At 44.9% G+C, this 18,519-nt stretch overlaps 2 protein-coding genes across 2 annotated transcripts in view; both read left to right on the top strand.

Annotated features, from left to right (window-relative positions):
* Positions 1-5,450, top strand: part of Pkd2l1 (polycystin 2 like 1, transient receptor potential cation channel) — a 49,087-nt gene extending 43,637 nt beyond the window's left edge. Inside the window, exons 13-18 of the mRNA XM_038335614.1 lie at positions 736-834; positions 1,051-1,172; positions 2,326-2,452; positions 3,535-3,653; positions 3,883-4,006; positions 4,572-5,450. Coding sequence (XP_038191542.1) covers positions 736-834; positions 1,051-1,172; positions 2,326-2,452; positions 3,535-3,653; positions 3,883-4,006; positions 4,572-4,601 — 621 coding nt within the window. The 3' untranslated portion in view covers positions 4,602-5,450. The remainder of the gene's footprint in view (positions 1-735; positions 835-1,050; positions 1,173-2,325; positions 2,453-3,534; positions 3,654-3,882; positions 4,007-4,571) is intronic.
* Positions 5,451-7,083: 1,633 nt separating this feature from the next.
* Bloc1s2 (biogenesis of lysosomal organelles complex 1 subunit 2) lies at positions 7,084-14,402 on the top strand. The gene is given in 6 exon segments (XM_038332707.1): positions 7,084-7,160; positions 7,476-7,592; positions 10,534-10,566; positions 10,569-10,652; positions 11,287-11,391; positions 13,914-14,402. Coding segments are annotated over 6 exon segments (426 nt in total). The 5' UTR covers positions 7,084-7,105; the 3' UTR covers positions 13,946-14,402.
* The last annotated feature ends 4,117 nt before the right edge of the window (positions 14,403-18,519 follow it).

Here is an 18,519-nt window from a genome sequence, read left to right as displayed (position 1 = left end):
ATACATATGCAGCATGTGTGTACCTGATGCCTGGGAGGAGTTGGACCCCCAGATCTGGAGTTACAATTGGTTGTGAGCTATGGCATGGGTTCTGGGAAATGAACTCTGGTCATCTGCAAAAGCAACAAGTGCTCTAAGTGCCAAGCCATGTCTCCAAGCCCCTGAGGGGGATTTTTAATGTAAACAGAAAGTATCCTTATTTGATTTAACTGATGGAGACAGACATGGAATTGGGGTCACTGGTAAAGAAGAGAGCACATTTGTACTTTGGCATTGAAAAAACGACTTCAGTGGCTGGTGGGCCCTTGTGTAGGAGGAGGTCCATGGCATATGTTGGGATATACTGGTGTTTAGAAAGGTCACTGCAGCATCTGAATGAGGAACCTCAGGTCAATGAGGGAACATCTCTGTCTGTAACAGAAATGTGCCAAAGGCGGACTTTCAGGCTCTCGAGAGGCAGTATGGGTGGGCTGCCGTGCTGAGACTGAGAGCATCGGTCTTTTTAAAACATGTGAGCAAGAAAGCTCAGTGCTTTCAGTGGGGCTGAAGGTGAAAACCTGCATCACAAGCGGGGCATGGTGGCGCATGCCTCTAATCTCAGCAGGGGAGGTAAAGGCAGGTAGATCTCTGTGAGTTCAAGGCCACACTGGTCTATGCAGCAAGTTCTAGGACAGCCAGGGCTACATAGAAATATTCTGCTTCAAAAAAAAGCTATGTCCCTATTTTTTGCTTTAGAATATGTTCCTGGCCATCATCAATGACACATACTCGGAGGTCAAGGAGGAGCTGGCTGGCCAGAAGGATGAGTTACAGCTTTCTGACCTCCTGAAACAGGTGAACACTCAGCGTCTTTGAGCAGCGTGTCCCCCTCTGGGTTTGACTCTGGGACACTGTGCCATGGTAGCCTGTTCCTGCCTGAGGCAGGTGGGCATCTGTGCTCTTGAATGCCTTTGACTTGTTCCTGGGGGTCTGAGAACTTTAGGTGGGGGCGGGGGACCGATGGTGATGAGGACCCAGTGGGGAACTCTGCCTGCTCCTTTTCCCTTTCAGAGCTGCAAGAAGGCCCTACTAAGACTGCATCTGAGGAAGAAACAGGTTTCAGATGTGCAGAAGGTTCTGGAGGGTGGGGAATCGGTGATCCAGCTGGAAGATTTCACCAACACCTTGAGGGAGTGAGCAACTGGAGATTCTTTGAAATTAGTCTAATTTGTGACCCTCAACTATACATGCTTTGCTAATAACCCCATTCTATGTGGTCTTTACTTATGGCCATAAGTAAAGAATTGTGACCTTGCTTTACAGATTTCTGACCATAGTTTATACATATTCTGGATCTTACTGAACATCTCATATACTTAATAACTATCTTATTATTATATATGCGCCACCGAAAATATTGGGCAAATATATTGCCTCAGGCTTGAGTTGGCGATGACAATGAGGAGCTCAAAGGCTCGCAAATATACCAAGACAGACGAAGTCCAAGAACAGCAGTGACTTAACGAGAGGGAGACACAGAACAAAAAGAGTTATCAGTAGCTTTTGAGATTTAAGGAAGGCTTCCAGGAAGAGGTGGTGACGGAAAAGGGTTTTAAAGAATGCCTAACTTACACACTGGGCAAGCAGAGGAAGGTCATTGTGATAGCCCAGCATTGCTAAGATATCAAATGAATGGCGAGTTGTAGAAGAATTGAGGCCATAGCCAAGGGCCACGCTGGGAAAGACCTTGAAAGTCACCACTGAATCTGAGGAGTAGAGTGCTTAGGGGGACTTTAAAACCAGAAATTGGTGCTCTCAGATGAGCATTTTCTATTACATTTTAATATTTTTTAGATTTGTCTCACTTTAGTACCCAGGTTCACCTTGAACTTGATCTGATTCTTCCTCTAGCCTCAGCCTCCCAAGTACTAAGACTTATAGACATCTTTCACCATGCTCAAGTATTAAACTTGATAATTAATAATTAAACATTTAAAAATGTTAATTATTCTCTTTACGGAGGATGGGTTTCAGGAGTAGGGAGTGAAAAGGAAGTGAGAGCCGTGGTAGTGGCAGCAGGTTATCCAGGGGCACAGAAATGTAATGCTCTCTGCATGAGATGCTGAAGGCCTAACCTAGCCAGCAAGAGTCACAGCATGAAGAAGAAATAAAAGAACTTGTTAGAGGTAGAATCATTAGACCCTGAAGATCCTAGCTTTCCTGTGTGATCCTCTTCTTCCCCAGAAAGCAAGACCCCGAGATCAAGATCCTTACAAGAGTCTAGGAAAAGGGCAGGGAGGCCATATTTGAGTGATTATGGTTCTTTCTTTGCCTTGTTTTCCTTAGACTGGGACATGCAGAGCATGAGATATCTGAGCTCAAGGCTGCCTTCACCAGGTTTGATAAGGATGGGAATCACGTTCTGGATGTGAAGGAGCAGGCACAGATGCGACAAGGTCTGGCAGAGGAGAGGGTAAGCAGTGTAGACGGAAGTTTCTGTCCCACCCATCCCACAGCCATTCAGTCCCAAAGAAACACAGAGGCTTGTATTAATTATGAACTAGCTCTTACAACTTAAATTAACCAATAATTCTTATCTATGTTTAGCCACATGGCTTGGTACCTTTTCTCAGTGAGGCATTCTCATCTTGCTTCCTCTGTGTCTGGCTGGTGACTGCATCTGCCTTTCCTCTTCCCAGAATTCTCCTAGTCTGGTTGCCCCATCTATACTTCCTGCCTGGCTACTTGCCAATCAGTGTTTTATTAAACCAATATGAGTGACAAATCTTTACAGTGTACAAGAGCATTACCTACAGTAAAGCAGAACTGGTTGGTGGGGAGAAAGGACAAACACATCACTCGCTTGTTCTCCCTCTGTAGCATACCCAAACTAAACCCAAGTTGAATGACGTCCCAAAAAATGAGCTGGAAAGAACTTTCTAGAACAGCAGTTTTCTAACTGCTACATATTAACTATTCCAGAGAGTCTTTAAACACCCTCACTCTCAGGCCACACATCCTGGACCAGTTAGATCAGAGCTCTGGGAGATAGGGCTGAAACATTAGAGCTTTCTCAAGTGTCCAAGGTGGTTCCAGCACACAGCCAAGGTTCAGTGCCCAAAGTAATCCCTGATGATCCTCTAGGAGGACTTGTTCTCTTAGAATTTTGAAACTGAGCCTACTATATCTGCTCCATCCTTATTCAGGGTAGGTCAAAAATTAAAGGGCAGTGCTACCAGAGATAGGGAGGGACAGCCACGAGAAAGGGAGCCCAGACTAGAATTGTGAGCCTGTTCACAGCAGAGCAAGGATTATAAGCTTCCCAGATTCCAGGATGGAGAGATGGCTCAGCAGTTAAGAGCACTAACTGCTTTTCCTGAGGATTTGGGTTCAATTCTTAGCACCCACATGGCAACACACAACTGTCTGTAACTCCAGTTCCAGGGGATCTGACACCTTCACACTAATGCACATAAAACAAAATTAAATAAATTGTATATTTAAAAAGTTTTCCAGACTCATCTTGTCTCCTCTAACACCTATATTTCCTATCAGGTGGCCCTTAGTGCTGAGATGGAGAACCTAGGCCAGTCCATTGGATATAGCCTACCAGGTGAATCGGGCACAGAAGCTGCCAGAGGAGGACACTGGGTTTCTGAAGAAGAATTCTACACGTATGTGGAGGCAGGGACCCAGGGCTGAATGGCTGTGACATCTTGTCTTGAGACTCTTTCCATTTCTTCCCAATTCCCTTTCCTAGTCCAGGCAGAATTTTTGTTCCCCCGTGATTCTCCCTACAAGGTTGGGCCTTATCTTCCTCATTTCCATGAAGACAAGCTCCATTGTATTATCTCCAATACAATACATATTTCTGCTTCCTTTGTGTCTCTCAAATACTACAAGGCTCACAAGGAGAGTTCTGCAGCTGGAGAGCATTCTGGAAGGAATCGCGTCCCAGGTTGATGTTGTAGGCTCAAAGTTGAAGATGCTGGAGAGCAAAGGGGACCTGGCTCCCTCCCCAGGAATGGTGAGTTCCTTCAGCTGGGTCCTCTGAGTTCTTTATAGCTGGAATCCATCTTATTTTCCATTCAGTTAGAGAGCACAGTCTAGAAAGACCTGGGGAGCAATGCTCACAATGGTCATAGATCAGTGGAGGGGGAGAGCAGACCCAGAAATATGTATTGCTTAAGTCAGTCTATAGATTTCTTTGACCTTTTAGGGGCCTTTGTTTTAGTTTCTTTGAGATGTTATAATAAACTATCAAAGATTATACTGCTTAAAAACAACATTTTGGGAGGATGGGAGGAGTCTGAGATCAATGTCCTAGCACGTCAGGACCTGGTGAAAGCCTCCTTCTCGCTTCATGGACCACTCAGTTCTTGACGTGTTCTCATATGGCGGCAGGAAAAAAGAGCACCCATCACCCACCAAAGGCCTCCTTTCCTAGCACTGTCACACCGGTAATTAGCATGTCAGCATAAGACTTTGGAGAGACACAAACATTAGTCTCTAGTGATCTAGGTTTTCTATAGTTAGATTCAGAGAGAAATAAATTACTTCTTCAAATGAGCTATTCCTTTTTCTTCCAACAGGAGATGCTAGCTGTTTGGAAAAACCTGTAACCAGTTCTAGTTGTCACTCCAGCCCCCTTGGGAGTCCAGGGTGGGCAGGAGAATGGAAAAGGGATTCTAAAACATCAGACAGCAAGTTCCTCTCTCTATGCCTTTCCAGAAGCCGCTTCTCCTATGTCCCCCACCCCACCCCTTCTAGGGCAGCATGTCTCATGACAGCTGCTGTGGAGTTCTACTCTGTAGCTGGCCTTTTGAGCCAATGTTTTTGTGTGTAGCTGGGTAGCATGTTTAGGCTTGTCCTTTGGTGTTTCTATATGTAGTCATACAGCTCTGTAAAACAGCATTTCCTACCTGGCTTCTGACTTGCTGTGCATTTACTTCTGCTGTAGTTATTAGTATCAATAACAAACAAGAAAAAGGAAGAGACGACAATGACTCTCCTAAAGAACCCAGACAGCCATGGTCCAAAGGTAGAAGCCCAAGTATAGGCAATGGATATGTCTTCTTACTTCACAGTAAATCTAACTCTTCTGCGTGTGTCTAGAGACCTGCCATTGGCACGCATGAGTGTGTGCAGGGGTCTTCTCTTCCCCCATAGAGTTTCCCTGTAAGAGAGAAAAGAAGTCCTGGAGGAAAGTAGACTCTTGTGTGGTAAGATTCAAACAGAGGAGTTAAGAGTGACACCCTGAACCCACCCTCCGATTCTTATGCTCCACTGAATACCTGGAATCAAGAGGACTTCAAACCTGGAAACAGAAACAGAAACCAAAGGAAATCAGAAAGGATGTAATATCAGGATTCACTGATCTTTGGACCAACACGGTGGTCTCTGACTTGATTTACCATAGGACAATGTGGGGTGCCAAGGTGACTATCAATAAAACTCTTTAGAAAACCAGATCTTTGCATTTGTTTCTGGGGTTATAGAGAGAAGACAGAAAGATAGAGATGTAAGTTGTTCATGTGCATTCTCTGGAAGGTACTGGAGTGGGAGCCATGCCAATGTCAAGGAGCGTGGCTGTCCCAGGAGTCTTGAAGGAAGAAATCCGGGCTCATAGGAATATGTGAAATGGAAAATACTATGAGTACTATAGAAAAGAGTGGAGATGGATCACCTAGGGAGAATGAGTGCTCAGAGAGGAGCTAGTCAGACTAGGAAGGGTGGGGATGTCTGTGGGGTGTGTGTGTGTAATCAGACATTTCCTGTCCCAGCCACCTGGCCCCAATTAACTGACTCGGAGGCTGACTATGAGTTATAAATACTTGGCTGATAGCTCAGGCTTGTTACTAGCTAACTCTTACATTTAAATTAACCTATTTCTATTAATCTATGTATTGTCGCATGGCTCGTGGCTTACCTGTCTTCTAGCATGTCTTAATTTCTGGGTGGCTGGTAGGCATCTCCCTGGCTCTGCCCTCCTTCTTCCCATCTTTCTCATTTTGACTTTCCCACCTAACTTCCTGCCCAGCTACCCACCTGTCAGCTTTTTATTAACCAATGGGAGTAATACATATTCATAATAGAGAAAAAGATTGTTCCACAGCATGTGTGTACATGTGCACAAGCACGAGTGGGTGGAGGATAACCAAGAATAAGAGAAGAAACTCTTACACCAAGATTTTGGATGCTCAGGAGCCTGCATCCTGAAAGTCTTACTTACCGCTTCTCCCTCTCCTGTGAACCCATTCCCCTGCACCTTCCTTGCACCCCAGTGTATATTCTTATTTAATCCCCTCGCTCACACTTGTTTTCACATCCTGTTATGTATTCCATAAACCTAAGAGACCTATGCAACCACTAAATACAATCAAGATACCAATGTGTCAACTGTGATGGACGCTTCCTTCAAGAAAGATGGTTTCAATTAAACAGCATTGGGGCTAGCTTGCATTTTAAGAAGCACGATTCAGAGAGTTGATAGTAATCCAAGGCTTGTGGGAAGAGGAAAGGAGAGAATATTTAGGATCAAGAAACCAGGCTGAGCTGGGAGGCAGAGGCAGGCGGATCTCTGTGAGTTCGAGGCCAGCCTGGTCTACAAGAGCTAGTTCTAGGACAGGCTCCATATAGAGAAACCCTGTCACTACCCCCCACCCAAATAAAAAAATAAATAAGAAGAAAAAGAAATCAGGCTGAAAGCTAGTGGGAGACAACTTGCAAAAAACACGGTTTCCCTGAGCTATTCTTTGGTGAGTAAAACTTGTCAGGGTGCTAGTGTATTGGGAGGAGGCACCTATTTCCAATAACTTCATCTGAGAAGTATGGATCCACTGTGGGGTCACCACCAAGACAGGCAGTGGCTGGTACGAGCCAAGTGACAGTCTAGGGTATGGTTGCCGAAAAGAACGTATCTTCAACACTAGGGACGGTGATTCTCAGCAGCGGGTTGAGTGCTGCTAGCACTTTGATAAAAAGGTAATTATTTGAGGCGTGACTCAGGAGAGACTAGCAGAGCTAGAAGGTCGCGAGCCCGTGGCGGGGCGGGGCGGGGCGGGGCAGGGCACTCGCGGTGCGCACGCGCAGACGCTTCAGAACCGGAAGCAGCGTTGGGCTGGGCATGGCGGCGGCTGCGGAGGGCGTCCCTGCTACGCGACGCGAGGAGCCGGCTAGAGGTACTACCCGGCGTGGCTGGAGTTGATGCAGCTAGTGGGAGGCTGGGTCCGGGTGCATGAGCGGGTGCACCTGTTTGCCGCGCCCGGGCACTGAGATGAAGGTCTGGCCCCTGAGCAAGGGAATGGAGTTGGCGTTTCGGGCGGGCGAGTGGGAAGTGGGGGGCTTGAGATCGTGGCAGGTGGAGAACGAAGGCGTCTTGACCGCAGGAGCACAGGTCGGGAGGGACGTAGGAAGAGGCCGCTTCGGCTGGGTTAGGTCTGGGTATGGATCATTTACTCCTACACACTCCCACCCCACCCCACCCCCTGGGCCAGATGATGCTGCGGTGGAGACAGCTGAGGAAGCCAAGGAGCCCGCCGAAGCTGACATCAATGAGCTCTGCCGAGACATGTTCTCCAAAATGGCCACATACTTGACTGGGGAGCTGACAGGTGAGACGCCGTCCTGGCTGATCCCGATTGTGCTGTTGCGTTTGGCTCCGCAGAAACCTGAGAGGTGCTTTACCTCGGTCTGTGGTTGAATGGAAGGAAAAGAGCCCCGCCCCCGCCCCGCCCCCTTCCCTAGGGAAGCTCAGGACTCACTTTAGAAACATAAACCACAGGCCTCTTCTAATGTAGTAACAACAGCTAACAACAAAAGTTCCGCGCTATTAAGAAGTGGCTCCTTAGGGGAGGTGTATTTTAAGCATGAGTGTGAAGGAAATGGAAAAGGGGGAAATGCTACAATTAGTAAAAGAGCTGGAATCAGCAAGCAATTTGATTAGACCAGACGGGTAGTCTGAAGATTTGGTGATCCACCCTTGGGACACAGTTAGACGTAGTTCAGTGTGCCTGCACCCTGTGTCTGCGTATGAGGTAGAGTCAGAAAGTGGAGTCTGGGCCATGTGCACTGTCATAAGAACTTACATTGTTTCACTTCTCTAGAATTTTTATTTTAAACTACACATACTTTGTGTTTGTGCATATACACATACTCAAAGGTCCTGGGACAACTTGTGAGGGTTGGTTCTCTTCTACCATAGGTCGGAGTACCACACTCAGGTCTGCAGGCTCATGGCAAGTGCCTTGCCAGCTGAGCCATCTCACAGGTCCCACCCCCAGACATTGTCTGGGATCTCAATTTGTGAACCAGAATCTATGCAAAAAAGCTTAATAGAGAAGTTGGGGGGTTGTAAGCCACTGATATGTCAACCTGATTATTCGTTGATTTTTGAACAAGAGAAACAGCAACAAAATTCAGATTTGTGTGGTCTCTCTGGAAGTTCTGAACATATGGCAATAGTAACTTACCTTTCTTTTCCTTTTCTTTCTTTTTTTTTTTAAAAGCCTGTATGATTGGTTTGTCCTCTCTACTCACGGATTCCTCTTCTTTAGTAGGACTAAGTGTCCCTTGCCGTTTAGCTCAGTTCTTTTACTGTCGCTCTTCATTGGTTGCCGTTTAGACATGGTTTTCTGGATCAGAGCCTTAAAATTTGTAAGCAGGGTGCTGGGTTGAGAGGGAGCGTTCTCGTCTGTGGACGAGAATGACTTCCTTGTGTTTATTAGATGAACTCTTGCATTCCTTACTCACATTCTTTTGCTGGCTTCCAAGTGTGTGGCCCTTGTCTTAGAGAGATTATTATTTGGTAGCAGTGGGAGCCAATGTGGAGGAGAACAGGAACAGGGGAGCAGTTATTGAGAAGGGAGTGGGAGTCTGAGGCAAAGTAAAGAGAAGGAGTGAAAGGGAGAGCATGGGTGTGACGCCCCAGGATTTGTCGAGGTGGGTGTCGTGAGGCTTTCAGTGTGGGTAGGACCGTCAACCAAAGTAGGAAGCTGAAAGGAGGAACAGTGTGTATGTGGGAAACTTTCAGTTTTGGCTTGGCTGTTTGTAGCTGTTTCTGAGCCTCTCGGGTAGGGTTTCAGAAGACACTCAGGTGACTCGTGCATCTGAGTCCAGAGTTCCGAGACTGATCTTTGCAGGGGAGGCACTGTGTGGTGGAGGTGGAGGCTGTGCAGAACTTACGAGTGGACCTCTTTAGGGCCTAGACTGACATCTCGGGAAATGGAGCAGTTCATTGTGAAATGCTAGGGACTGAACCCAGGGCTTTGCATCTACAAAGCCTTGCTTTGTTCAGTGAGCTACATTTGCAGCCCCAAATAATTTTTGTAGATAATTACTTTGAAGTTTCCAAGTGATTATAAAACTAAGTCAAGCCAGTGTTATTTCTCTATTGTCATTCTGACTTGTACAAATGCTTTTTGAAAAGAAAAATTTTAATTTATTAATTTGTGTGTGTGTGTGTGTGTGTGCGCGCGCGTGCGTGTGTACATGCACAGGTGCATAGGTGCACACATATGCATGTGTATGTAACCATGTTCCATGGCTCACGTGTGGAGGTTGGAGGATAGCTTTTGGGAGTCAATTGTCTCCTTTCACCATTTGGGTTCCAGGGACTGATTGTTTCACAAGCATGAGGACCTGAAGTCTGGGGAGGTAGAAGTAGGAGGTTTCTAAAACTCACTGGCCAGTCTAGCAAAATTTGGTAAGCTCCAGTTTCAGTGAGAAACCTTGTATGGAAGAAATAAGGTGGGTAGCAATTGCGAAAGACTCATTGACTACTAGCCTGCACAAACCTATGTACATACACACACTAGTTGATTAAATATATATACAGTTTATATCTCTAGCTGATCTGTATATAATATGTCAAAATCCTCTTAGATTATATATATGTGTGTGTATATAAATATATTATATATACTTGTATATAATATATATTTTTGAGATAGTGTTTCCTTTTATATCCCTGGCCATCCTAGAACTCACTCAGAGATCCGTCTGCCTCTGCCTCCCAAGTGCTGGGATTAGAGGTGTGCACCACCACCACTTGACATATTTTTTTATACTATAGAAGTACCAAGACTATTTCCCTTCTTTTTTCTTTAACACGAGTTTACCATTTTCTTCTCTAACTGTGACACAAACTCTTCTAAACCTTGCTTAGTTTCATCTGTTGGTTGGTGCCTCAGTTTCTACTTAGACATTCAGGGTTTAAGCTAAGATAAATGTCACAGATTGAAAGTGACCTGGGGTGGGGCTGGAGAGATGGCTCAGCAGTTAAGAGCATTGGCTGCTCTTATAGAGGACCCAGGTTCAGTTGCCAGCACCCTCATGGCAGCTCACAACTCTCTGAACTCAATTGCAGGAGATCTGACTCTCTCACAAGGACTTGCAGGTCAAACACAAATATACTTAAAAGTGAGAAAAAAGTAACCTGGGGGTCCTCCCTTGAACTTCTGTGTTCCCTCCCTGAACTCTTTTGACCTAAAATTCTGTATTCCAGTAGCTCGAGACCAAATACTAAAGGCATTCCATTCTCTGTGCATTTTAAAGCCACCAGCGAAGACTATAAACTCCTGGAAAATATATAAAGCTCACAAGCTTAAAGTACCTTGAAATGAAAGATATTGCTATAAACATCAGCAGGAACCTCAAGGACTTAAACCAGAAATGTGAGTACCGCTCTCCATCCCTCGAGTAAGTGCTGCTTGTACTCAGTGCTTCCTCGGTGCTGGGGACAGGGTATCCCTGCTCCCCGGGAGTTCGTGTTCCTGACCAGCACTACCAACACGGGGTCTTCTTCCATCTGAATATGATTGTGCTTCGGGTGGGATGCCTATTTTCTGTCTCTAAATCTTGCTTTTAGTCAGTATATTCTTAGAAGAGTAGACAGAGGAGAGTCTAGTGAATTGATTTAACAATGAAATCCCCAAAGAACTACTTTATAAGCAGAAACACTGTGAATTAAAAATGTTCATTTAGCGTGGTCTGACTTATTTTTCCACTGAAAAATGCCCATTGTCACTAGGACATCCTTAGTATGGGCATGGCCAAGACGCTAACTCATCAGCAGAACCATTTCCAGGGAAGGGAAATCTGAAAAGGAGAATGACTTACTTACTTTGGCTGGGTCACCGATGTACCCAGGAAGCCAGCTATGTCTTCGCAGAGCATCCGCTCTGCCAGTGACACTCATGACAGCCACCCTGATCCTTGTTGGGCATAGCAGGAGAAACTCTAGCTGCCTTACTTTCTACTCTTTCTCTACTTGCTGACGCTATACAGACATTCTGCTTGTTTTTCAAGATGCTGGACTCCAGCCGTATCTGGACCAGATCAATGTGATTGAGGAGCAGGTGGCAGCTCTCGAGCAGGCAGCCTACAAGTTGGATGCTTATTCAAAGAAACTGGGTAAGTATTTTTACTTCTGTTTTGATCATTTAAGGTTTGTAAGTGCTTGGCCTGAGCACCATGTGCATGAAGTACCTGTGGAGGTCAGAAGAGGGCATCTGGTCCCCAGGAATTGGAGTTACTAAGCTGCCATGTTGATGCTTGGAACTGAACCTGTGTCCTCAGCAAGAACATAAAGAGTACTTAGCTAGGCATGGTGATGCATATCTGTAAGCCCAGTACTCAGGAAACTGAGGCGGAAGGATTGTAAATTCATATTCAGGTCAGGTTATACAGTAAGAATGAGTCAAAAAAACCAAACAAGGGCTGGAGAGATGGCCTCAGGGGTTAAGAGCATTGGCTGCTGTTTCAGAAATCCTGAGTTCAATTCCCAGCACCCACATGGTGGCTCACAGCCATCAGTGAGATCTGATGCCCTCTTCTGTTGTGCAGGTGTACAGGCAGAACACTCATGCATAAAATATAATACATAAAATTAAAAACAAACAAACTTAAGGATTATTTACCAAATAACATTTTTTGTAGTATTACTGATTTATCAAAGCACTGTTCGATGATTTGCATATTTTATATTTTTATTCTCCCAATAATATGTGATTTTTGTTTTTTGAGACAGTCTCTTTATGTAGCCCTGGCTGTCCTGGAACTAACTGTGCAGACCAGGCTGGCCTCGAACTCACAGAGACCCACCTGCCTCTGCCTCGTGAGCACTGGTCTTAAAGGCATTCATCATGAGGCCCACAATTTTTTAAATTTTTAAAAAACATTCCCAAGCCGGGCGGTGGTGGCGCACGCCTTTAATCCCAGCACTCGGGAGGCAGAGGCAGGCGGATCTCTGTGAGTTCGAGACCAGCCTGGTCTACAAGAGCTAGCTCCAGGACAGGCTCTAAAGCTGCAGAGAACCCTTGTCTCGAAAACCAAAAAAAAAAAAAAAAACATTCCCATCCTCTAGGGAAGGTAAATGTGGTTTAAGAGGCAACGCAACTCACGTAGGGATACAGAGAAGGTAAAGCACATGGAGGAGCCATAAATAGGGGGTCTGTTACAGTGCCACGCTCTTAACTATGGTTCAACATGCTGAATTATCCTTAGTAATGTAGACACTTAGGTATTTTAAAATCGAATCATTGCTTATGTATTTTCCTGAAGGACTGCTTTTCTCTCCAAGGAGAAGGCTAGTGCTTTTAGTGTTGCTTGCTGGGCTCTGGCTATTATTTACTTGGTAAAAAAGTAGTGAACATGTTTTTATCCTGGATAGCTTTTATAGGTTCTTTGTTTCTGTCATTGCTACTTGCTGGCTGATTCAGGAGAGTGGGTTGTCAGTGGCTGTGTTAACAGGAGTAGTGATCGACAGTGATTCTCACTACTTACAGTTACGTTTTGTAAGTTTGCTGTGAACCTCCCCATGTAAGCGCCATGCCAAGTCTATTGAGATTTTAAAGCCTTGAGTTGGATGTAGTGGCATATGCCTGCAACCCGTGGAGGTGAAGGCAGGAAGATCAGGAATTCAAGACGAACCACCTCCGGCTGCCTAAAAATTTATTTAAAACAAAATCACAATAAGAGGCTTATTTGATGACATTTTAAATCTCTGTATCTTTAGGCTCTTGTGTTTTTCCCAATTGCTTTCCTAAAGTGACGTGTAAGAAGAACATAGGAGGGCTGAGGACTGGGGATGCAGCTCATTTGGTACAGTGCTTGCTTGCCGGGTATGAAGTCCTGGGTTTAAGAGCACCGCATCCTAACTACTAGAACACTGGGTTCTATACCCAGTACTGGACAAACAGGGCACATGGTATGTGACTGTAACCCCAACATTCAGAATGGGGAGGTAGGAAAATCACAAGTCTAAAGTCAGCCTTGGCTGCCTAGTGAGTCTGAGGCCAACTTGAGATTTGTTCTTCTCCTTTTTGTTTGTTTGTTTGTTTGTTTGTTTTTAGCTTTCAAGACAGGATTTCTCTGTGTAGCCCTGGCTGTCCTCCAGGACTCACTCTGTAGACCAGGCTATCCTCAAATCTGGAGATCTGTCTGCCTCTGCCTCCCAAGTGCTGGGATTAAAAGCATGCACCACCACTCCCAGCTCAATTTGAGATTTGTTAGGACTTGTCCTGGCTAGGTAGATGGTTGGGGTTTGAGGTGGTAGGGAGAAGAGGGAGAAATGGACCAAAAAATGTATATTTATATTTCCTGAGTGTCAAGTCTGGTTCTAGAGGTACCTGGAATTGTTCCTGGACGGCAGTTTCCAAAGTTAGTAAAGCTCCCAATAGGCAAGTGCCAATAGATCTTGCTTCATTCTGTCTGAGCTATCCAAGCTTGTGAGTGACTGTGGTTTGGCTCTCCGTCTGGGTGTATTACATTTGATTATTCCAAGTATGCAGGTCCAGGATGTCTGTATTCAAGCAGATGATGAGATTGAAGCTGCTTACCTCCTTAAGAGTAAATCTGAACTTGCTTGAAAATCTAATAAGTGTCTTTGTGAGAGCTAGTGTTGAAAGATATAACTCCTCTTCTTCCCCAAATAGAAGCCAAGTACAAGAAGTTGGAGAAGCGATGAAAGTGTGCTCATGTGGATCAGGTGGTTATTTTTTTAATATGGAAGAATGTTTTATGACCACTAAATCCTGAGGTTGGCGAATCATCACAGTTCCTCGGAAGAAATCTGAGCTGGTTAACCTCAAAGCTTTGCGATGCCGGATGAACTGGAGGGCTGTGGCTGCTCCGAGTCCCTGCTGAGGCGGCACCTCACACTCCCAACCTCGGAACTGCTCCTCACCTTATACTTGGATGCTTTGTCATCCATACAGGAGGGAGGAGACTCCAGAGTCCAGGGTGTACCCGGGCTTGCCAGCAGAGTCAAGTGAGAGTACTTGCCTTGGTAGTGGTCAGCTAGCACATTATTTTCTAAATGGCTGGGGGTTTTGTTTTGTTTTCTATTGATGATGCTAATGTATTGTTTAAAAGATTCTAAATTTAAAAAGTAAAACGAAACAAATGTGTGTTTTACAAACTTATTACGCTCCGTGTGTCAGTAATTTGCTTTTTTCATAATACTGCCAATAACAGAAACTCCTAAACTAATTCCAAGGCCAGTCTTAAGGACTGAGCAGGAGTGAAGGAGTGTTTTCATAACTTAGTGTATGAGAGCTTTCCTTCGCCCTACTCTCACCCCAATTAGGAGTCAAAGCTAGATCTTGAATATGCCCACTCACGTGCTCTACCAGGGAGCTATTTCCCCAGCCCTGTTACTTTTTATTTAAGGCTGGGTCTCTTAGGCAGGTGGGTCTCAACTTGTGGGTCACTGGCCCCCTCTGGGGTCACATATCAGATATCCTGCATATAAGATAGTCCATTACAATTCATAATAGCAAATTACAGTCATGAAGTAGCAATGAGATAATTGTGTGGTTGGGGTCACCACATATGAGGAACTGTAGTAAAGCATTGGGAAGGCTAAAACCCCCTGCTTTGAGGGTACCCAATAGGCTTTAATTTTTTGACCCTCCAGCTTCAGTCTCCCCAGAAGCTGAGCCTTATTGTCCTGTGCCACAAGGCTTGGTTTTTACTCGATTCAGATGTGTGGGTAGACGACACTCTTGACATCTGTTCCATTTTGGAAATGTGATAGACATGATGCGGTGTGGTTTGACTAGGAGCAGCCCCCACAGACTCATGTGTTTGAATGCTTGGCCCATAGGGGCTGTTATTAGGAGGTGTGGCCTTGTTGAGGTGGATGTGGACTAGGAGGAAGTATGTCACTATGGGGTATAGCACTATTAATAAAAACCCAGAGACAGATAATGGGGTTCAACTTGGTCAGAAAAACAAAACAGCCAGCTACTGGCTCTTAATCTCTACCTCAGTCTGAAATGGCGATCCTGCCTCCAGGAATTTTCAGAATGAGACTGTGTCTAAGAGCTGTCTCCTCCCATCTTAAATTCCTCTCTGGGCTGGAAGTAAAGGCATGTACCACTACCACCTGGTTTCTATGGCATGAACAGTGTGGCTACTGGGATTAAAGGGTGTGTGTCTCCATTGCCTGGCCTGTAAGGTTTGTTTTACTCTCTGATATTTAGAGCAAACTTTATTTTAATTAAAATACAAATGAGATATCACTACAGTAAGGGGTGGGCTTTGAGGTCTTATGTTCTCAAGCTGTGCTCAGTACGGACACAGTCTCCATCTGCTGCCTGGTGTATCCAGATGTAGAGGCTCTCAGCTCCTTCTCCAGCCCGTGTCTGGAGAAGCACCATGACCATGTGTGCCACCATGTTTCCTGCCATGACATTAATGAACTAAACCTCTGAACTTTAAACCAGCCCCCAGTTAATTGTTTTCCTTCGTTGTAAGAGTTGCTGTGGTCATGTGTCTCTTCACAGCAATAGGAACCCTAACTAAGACAGTGTCTATGTGTTAGATGGGGAGGGTGGGGTAGTAGCATTCATATAGTAAAGGTGTTTTGTGTCATTTCCTACTTGTGCCTGTTGTGGGAGGGGAATTTGGGGGGGGGGACTCAATTGCCTAAAGATATCAGATGATAGTGGTTAATAAAAAGTTCGATGGAGAAGAAATGCAATCTTATCTATAGTAGCATGCTATTAGCTAGCAAGGTGCCCGATGTTCTCAGTATCATTGCCAGCTGTGGTAGTTTGAATAAGAATGGCCCCTAGAGGCTCATATATTTGAATGTTTAGTCATTAGGGAGTGCTCTGTTTGAAGGATTAGAAGGGCTATGGGGTGTGGCCTTGGAGGAAGTGTGTCACTAGAGGTAGGCTTGAGGTTTCAAAATCCCAGGGCGAACCCAGTGTCTTTCTCTGCCTGCGGATCAATATCTAGTTCTCAACTACTTCTCCAGCACCATGTCTGCTATGCCTACTGCCATGCTTCCTGCCATGACAATAATGGACTAAACCTCTGAAACCGTAAGCCAGCCCCAACTAAATGCTTTCTTTTATAGGAGGAGTTCTAGTCATGGTGTCTCTCACAGCAGCAATAGAACAGTGACTACGACCCTAAGAGAGATTATTTCGCTTCCACCTCTCCTGACTGGCATGTAGGACCATCATCATTTATCCCTACTTCTTTTAAAATTGTTTTTATGAAGCTATGTATTTTCTCTCGTTCCCCTCCCTTATCCTCTCCCCTTCTAACCCTTCCCATGGTCCCCATGGTCCCCATTTTACTCAGGAGATCTTGTCTTTTTCTACTTCTCATGTAGATCAGATCCATGTATGTCTCTCTTGAGGTCCTTGTTGTTGTCTAGGTTCTCTGGGATTGTGATATGTAAGATGGTTTACCTTTGCTTTATGTCTAAAAGCCACTTATGAGTGAGTACATATGATAAACTATGCCTTTTTTTTTTTTTTTTTTTTTTTCTTTGAGAAGACAGGGTTTCTCTGCAGCATTTTAGAGCCTGGCCTGGAACTAGCTCTTGTAGACCAGGCTGGCCTCGAACTCACAGAGATCCGCCTGCCCTCTGCCTCCCGAGGTGCTGGGATTAAAGGCGTGCGCCAACCACCGCCCGGCAACTATGCCTTTTTTAAAAATCTGAGACAAGCTTTCTCTGTATAACAGTCTTAGCTGTCCTGGAGCTAGCTCTTTTAGGCCAGGTTGGCCTCGAACTCACAGACATCCACCTGCCTCTGCCTCCCGAGTGCTGGGATTAAAGGCGTGCACCGCTGCTGCCCTATCCTTACTTCTCTGATCTATAATGGGCCCTTTTATTTAAGAAAAAATGGATGTGTATTATGTTTTGTCTGCATGTATGTATGTGCATCACATGTACATTGGGTGCCTTTGGAGATCAGAGGAGCATGTCGAATCTCCTGGAAGTGGAGTTATCAATGGTTACGAGCCACCTGTGACTGCTGGGAATGGAACCCAGATCCTCTGCAAAAGCAAAAGTGCTCTTACCCATAGAGCCATCTCTCCAGCCCCCAAAACTAGAAAACTAGAATTTTTTTTTTTTTGAGACAGGGTTTCTCTGTGTAACATTCCTAGCTGTCCTGGAACTTGGAACTAGCAGCTGTAGACCAGGCTGGCCTCGAATTCCAGAGATCTGTCAGCCTCCGCCTCCCAAGTGCTGGATTAATGGTGTGCACCACCACCACCCGCTAGAATTTTTATATATACAAGGGCCCTACTTCAAAAACAAATCTGTTTGTTATTCCTACCTACAACTGAGAATGTGTTAATCTGTCTTCAGCTACCTTTCATTCCTATGGATAATTTTCACTTTCAGAATAGATTTGAACCATACAGGAACAGCAATTGCAACAATATACAGAGTTTCACAGATAAGTTTTTATACTTTAATATTACTTTATCACTCTGAAATCATTAGCCATTCATATTGGTAAATTATCCTGTCTTCAAGATTGAAAGCCACTCCTGGACAGTGCTATATTATCCAAAAAGCAAGGAAAAGGTTTAAGTTGCCAACAAAACAGTACGTACGTGCTGTGGGAACTCCTTTAGTCTCTTACCTCCCCCCGCCCCTGCACCAAAAGCATTTTGGTATTGTGAGAAAAGCAGAGATTGATATTCTTTCTTAATATATTTAATTTCCTAATTACTTGGGTGTCTCTCACTTGTCAGGACAATTGTTTCCATGCCCTTATTACCCTGTTCTAATTGTGGGGGCCAGCCATGATAATCTAAGTCTGGGCAGGTCACGCAAAGGAAGGTTTTTTTTTTTTTTTTTTTTTTTTTTTTTTTTTTTTTTTTTTTTTTTTTAAACTTCCAACCATTATCACCTGGGACTCTGGCCATCGATAAATTTAAGTGAGAGGCCTGAGTCTCAGTAGTTTACCCTGAAGCAATACCTGGTAGCAGGAAAACACCACAAGCTGAGATTACCCGACTCCCACCCCAAGAGCAGACCATTCAAAGTAACCGCTGTAGATAGGATCACCTGCCAGAACACTTCACCAGGACACCCCTAGACAAATGTCAGCCAATCAAGGGCCCTGAACCACAGAGACCCTTCACCCCCACATTTACTACTATAAAAACATAATTCTAATTGAGCTCGGGCTCTCCGGTTATCTCCGGTTATTCCAATACGTTGGACATGCGGAGAGACCGAGGTTTGCAAACTTGATTAAAATAAAGGCTCTTTGCTTTTACATA

This window comes from Arvicola amphibius, chromosome 1, assembly GCF_903992535.2.
Source record: "Arvicola amphibius chromosome 1, mArvAmp1.2, whole genome shotgun sequence".
In the NCBI taxonomy this organism is placed as follows: domain Eukaryota; kingdom Metazoa; phylum Chordata; class Mammalia; order Rodentia; family Cricetidae; genus Arvicola; species Arvicola amphibius.
The sequence above is the reverse complement of the archived record's forward strand: the minus strand, read 5'-3'. Positions and strand labels throughout refer to the sequence as shown.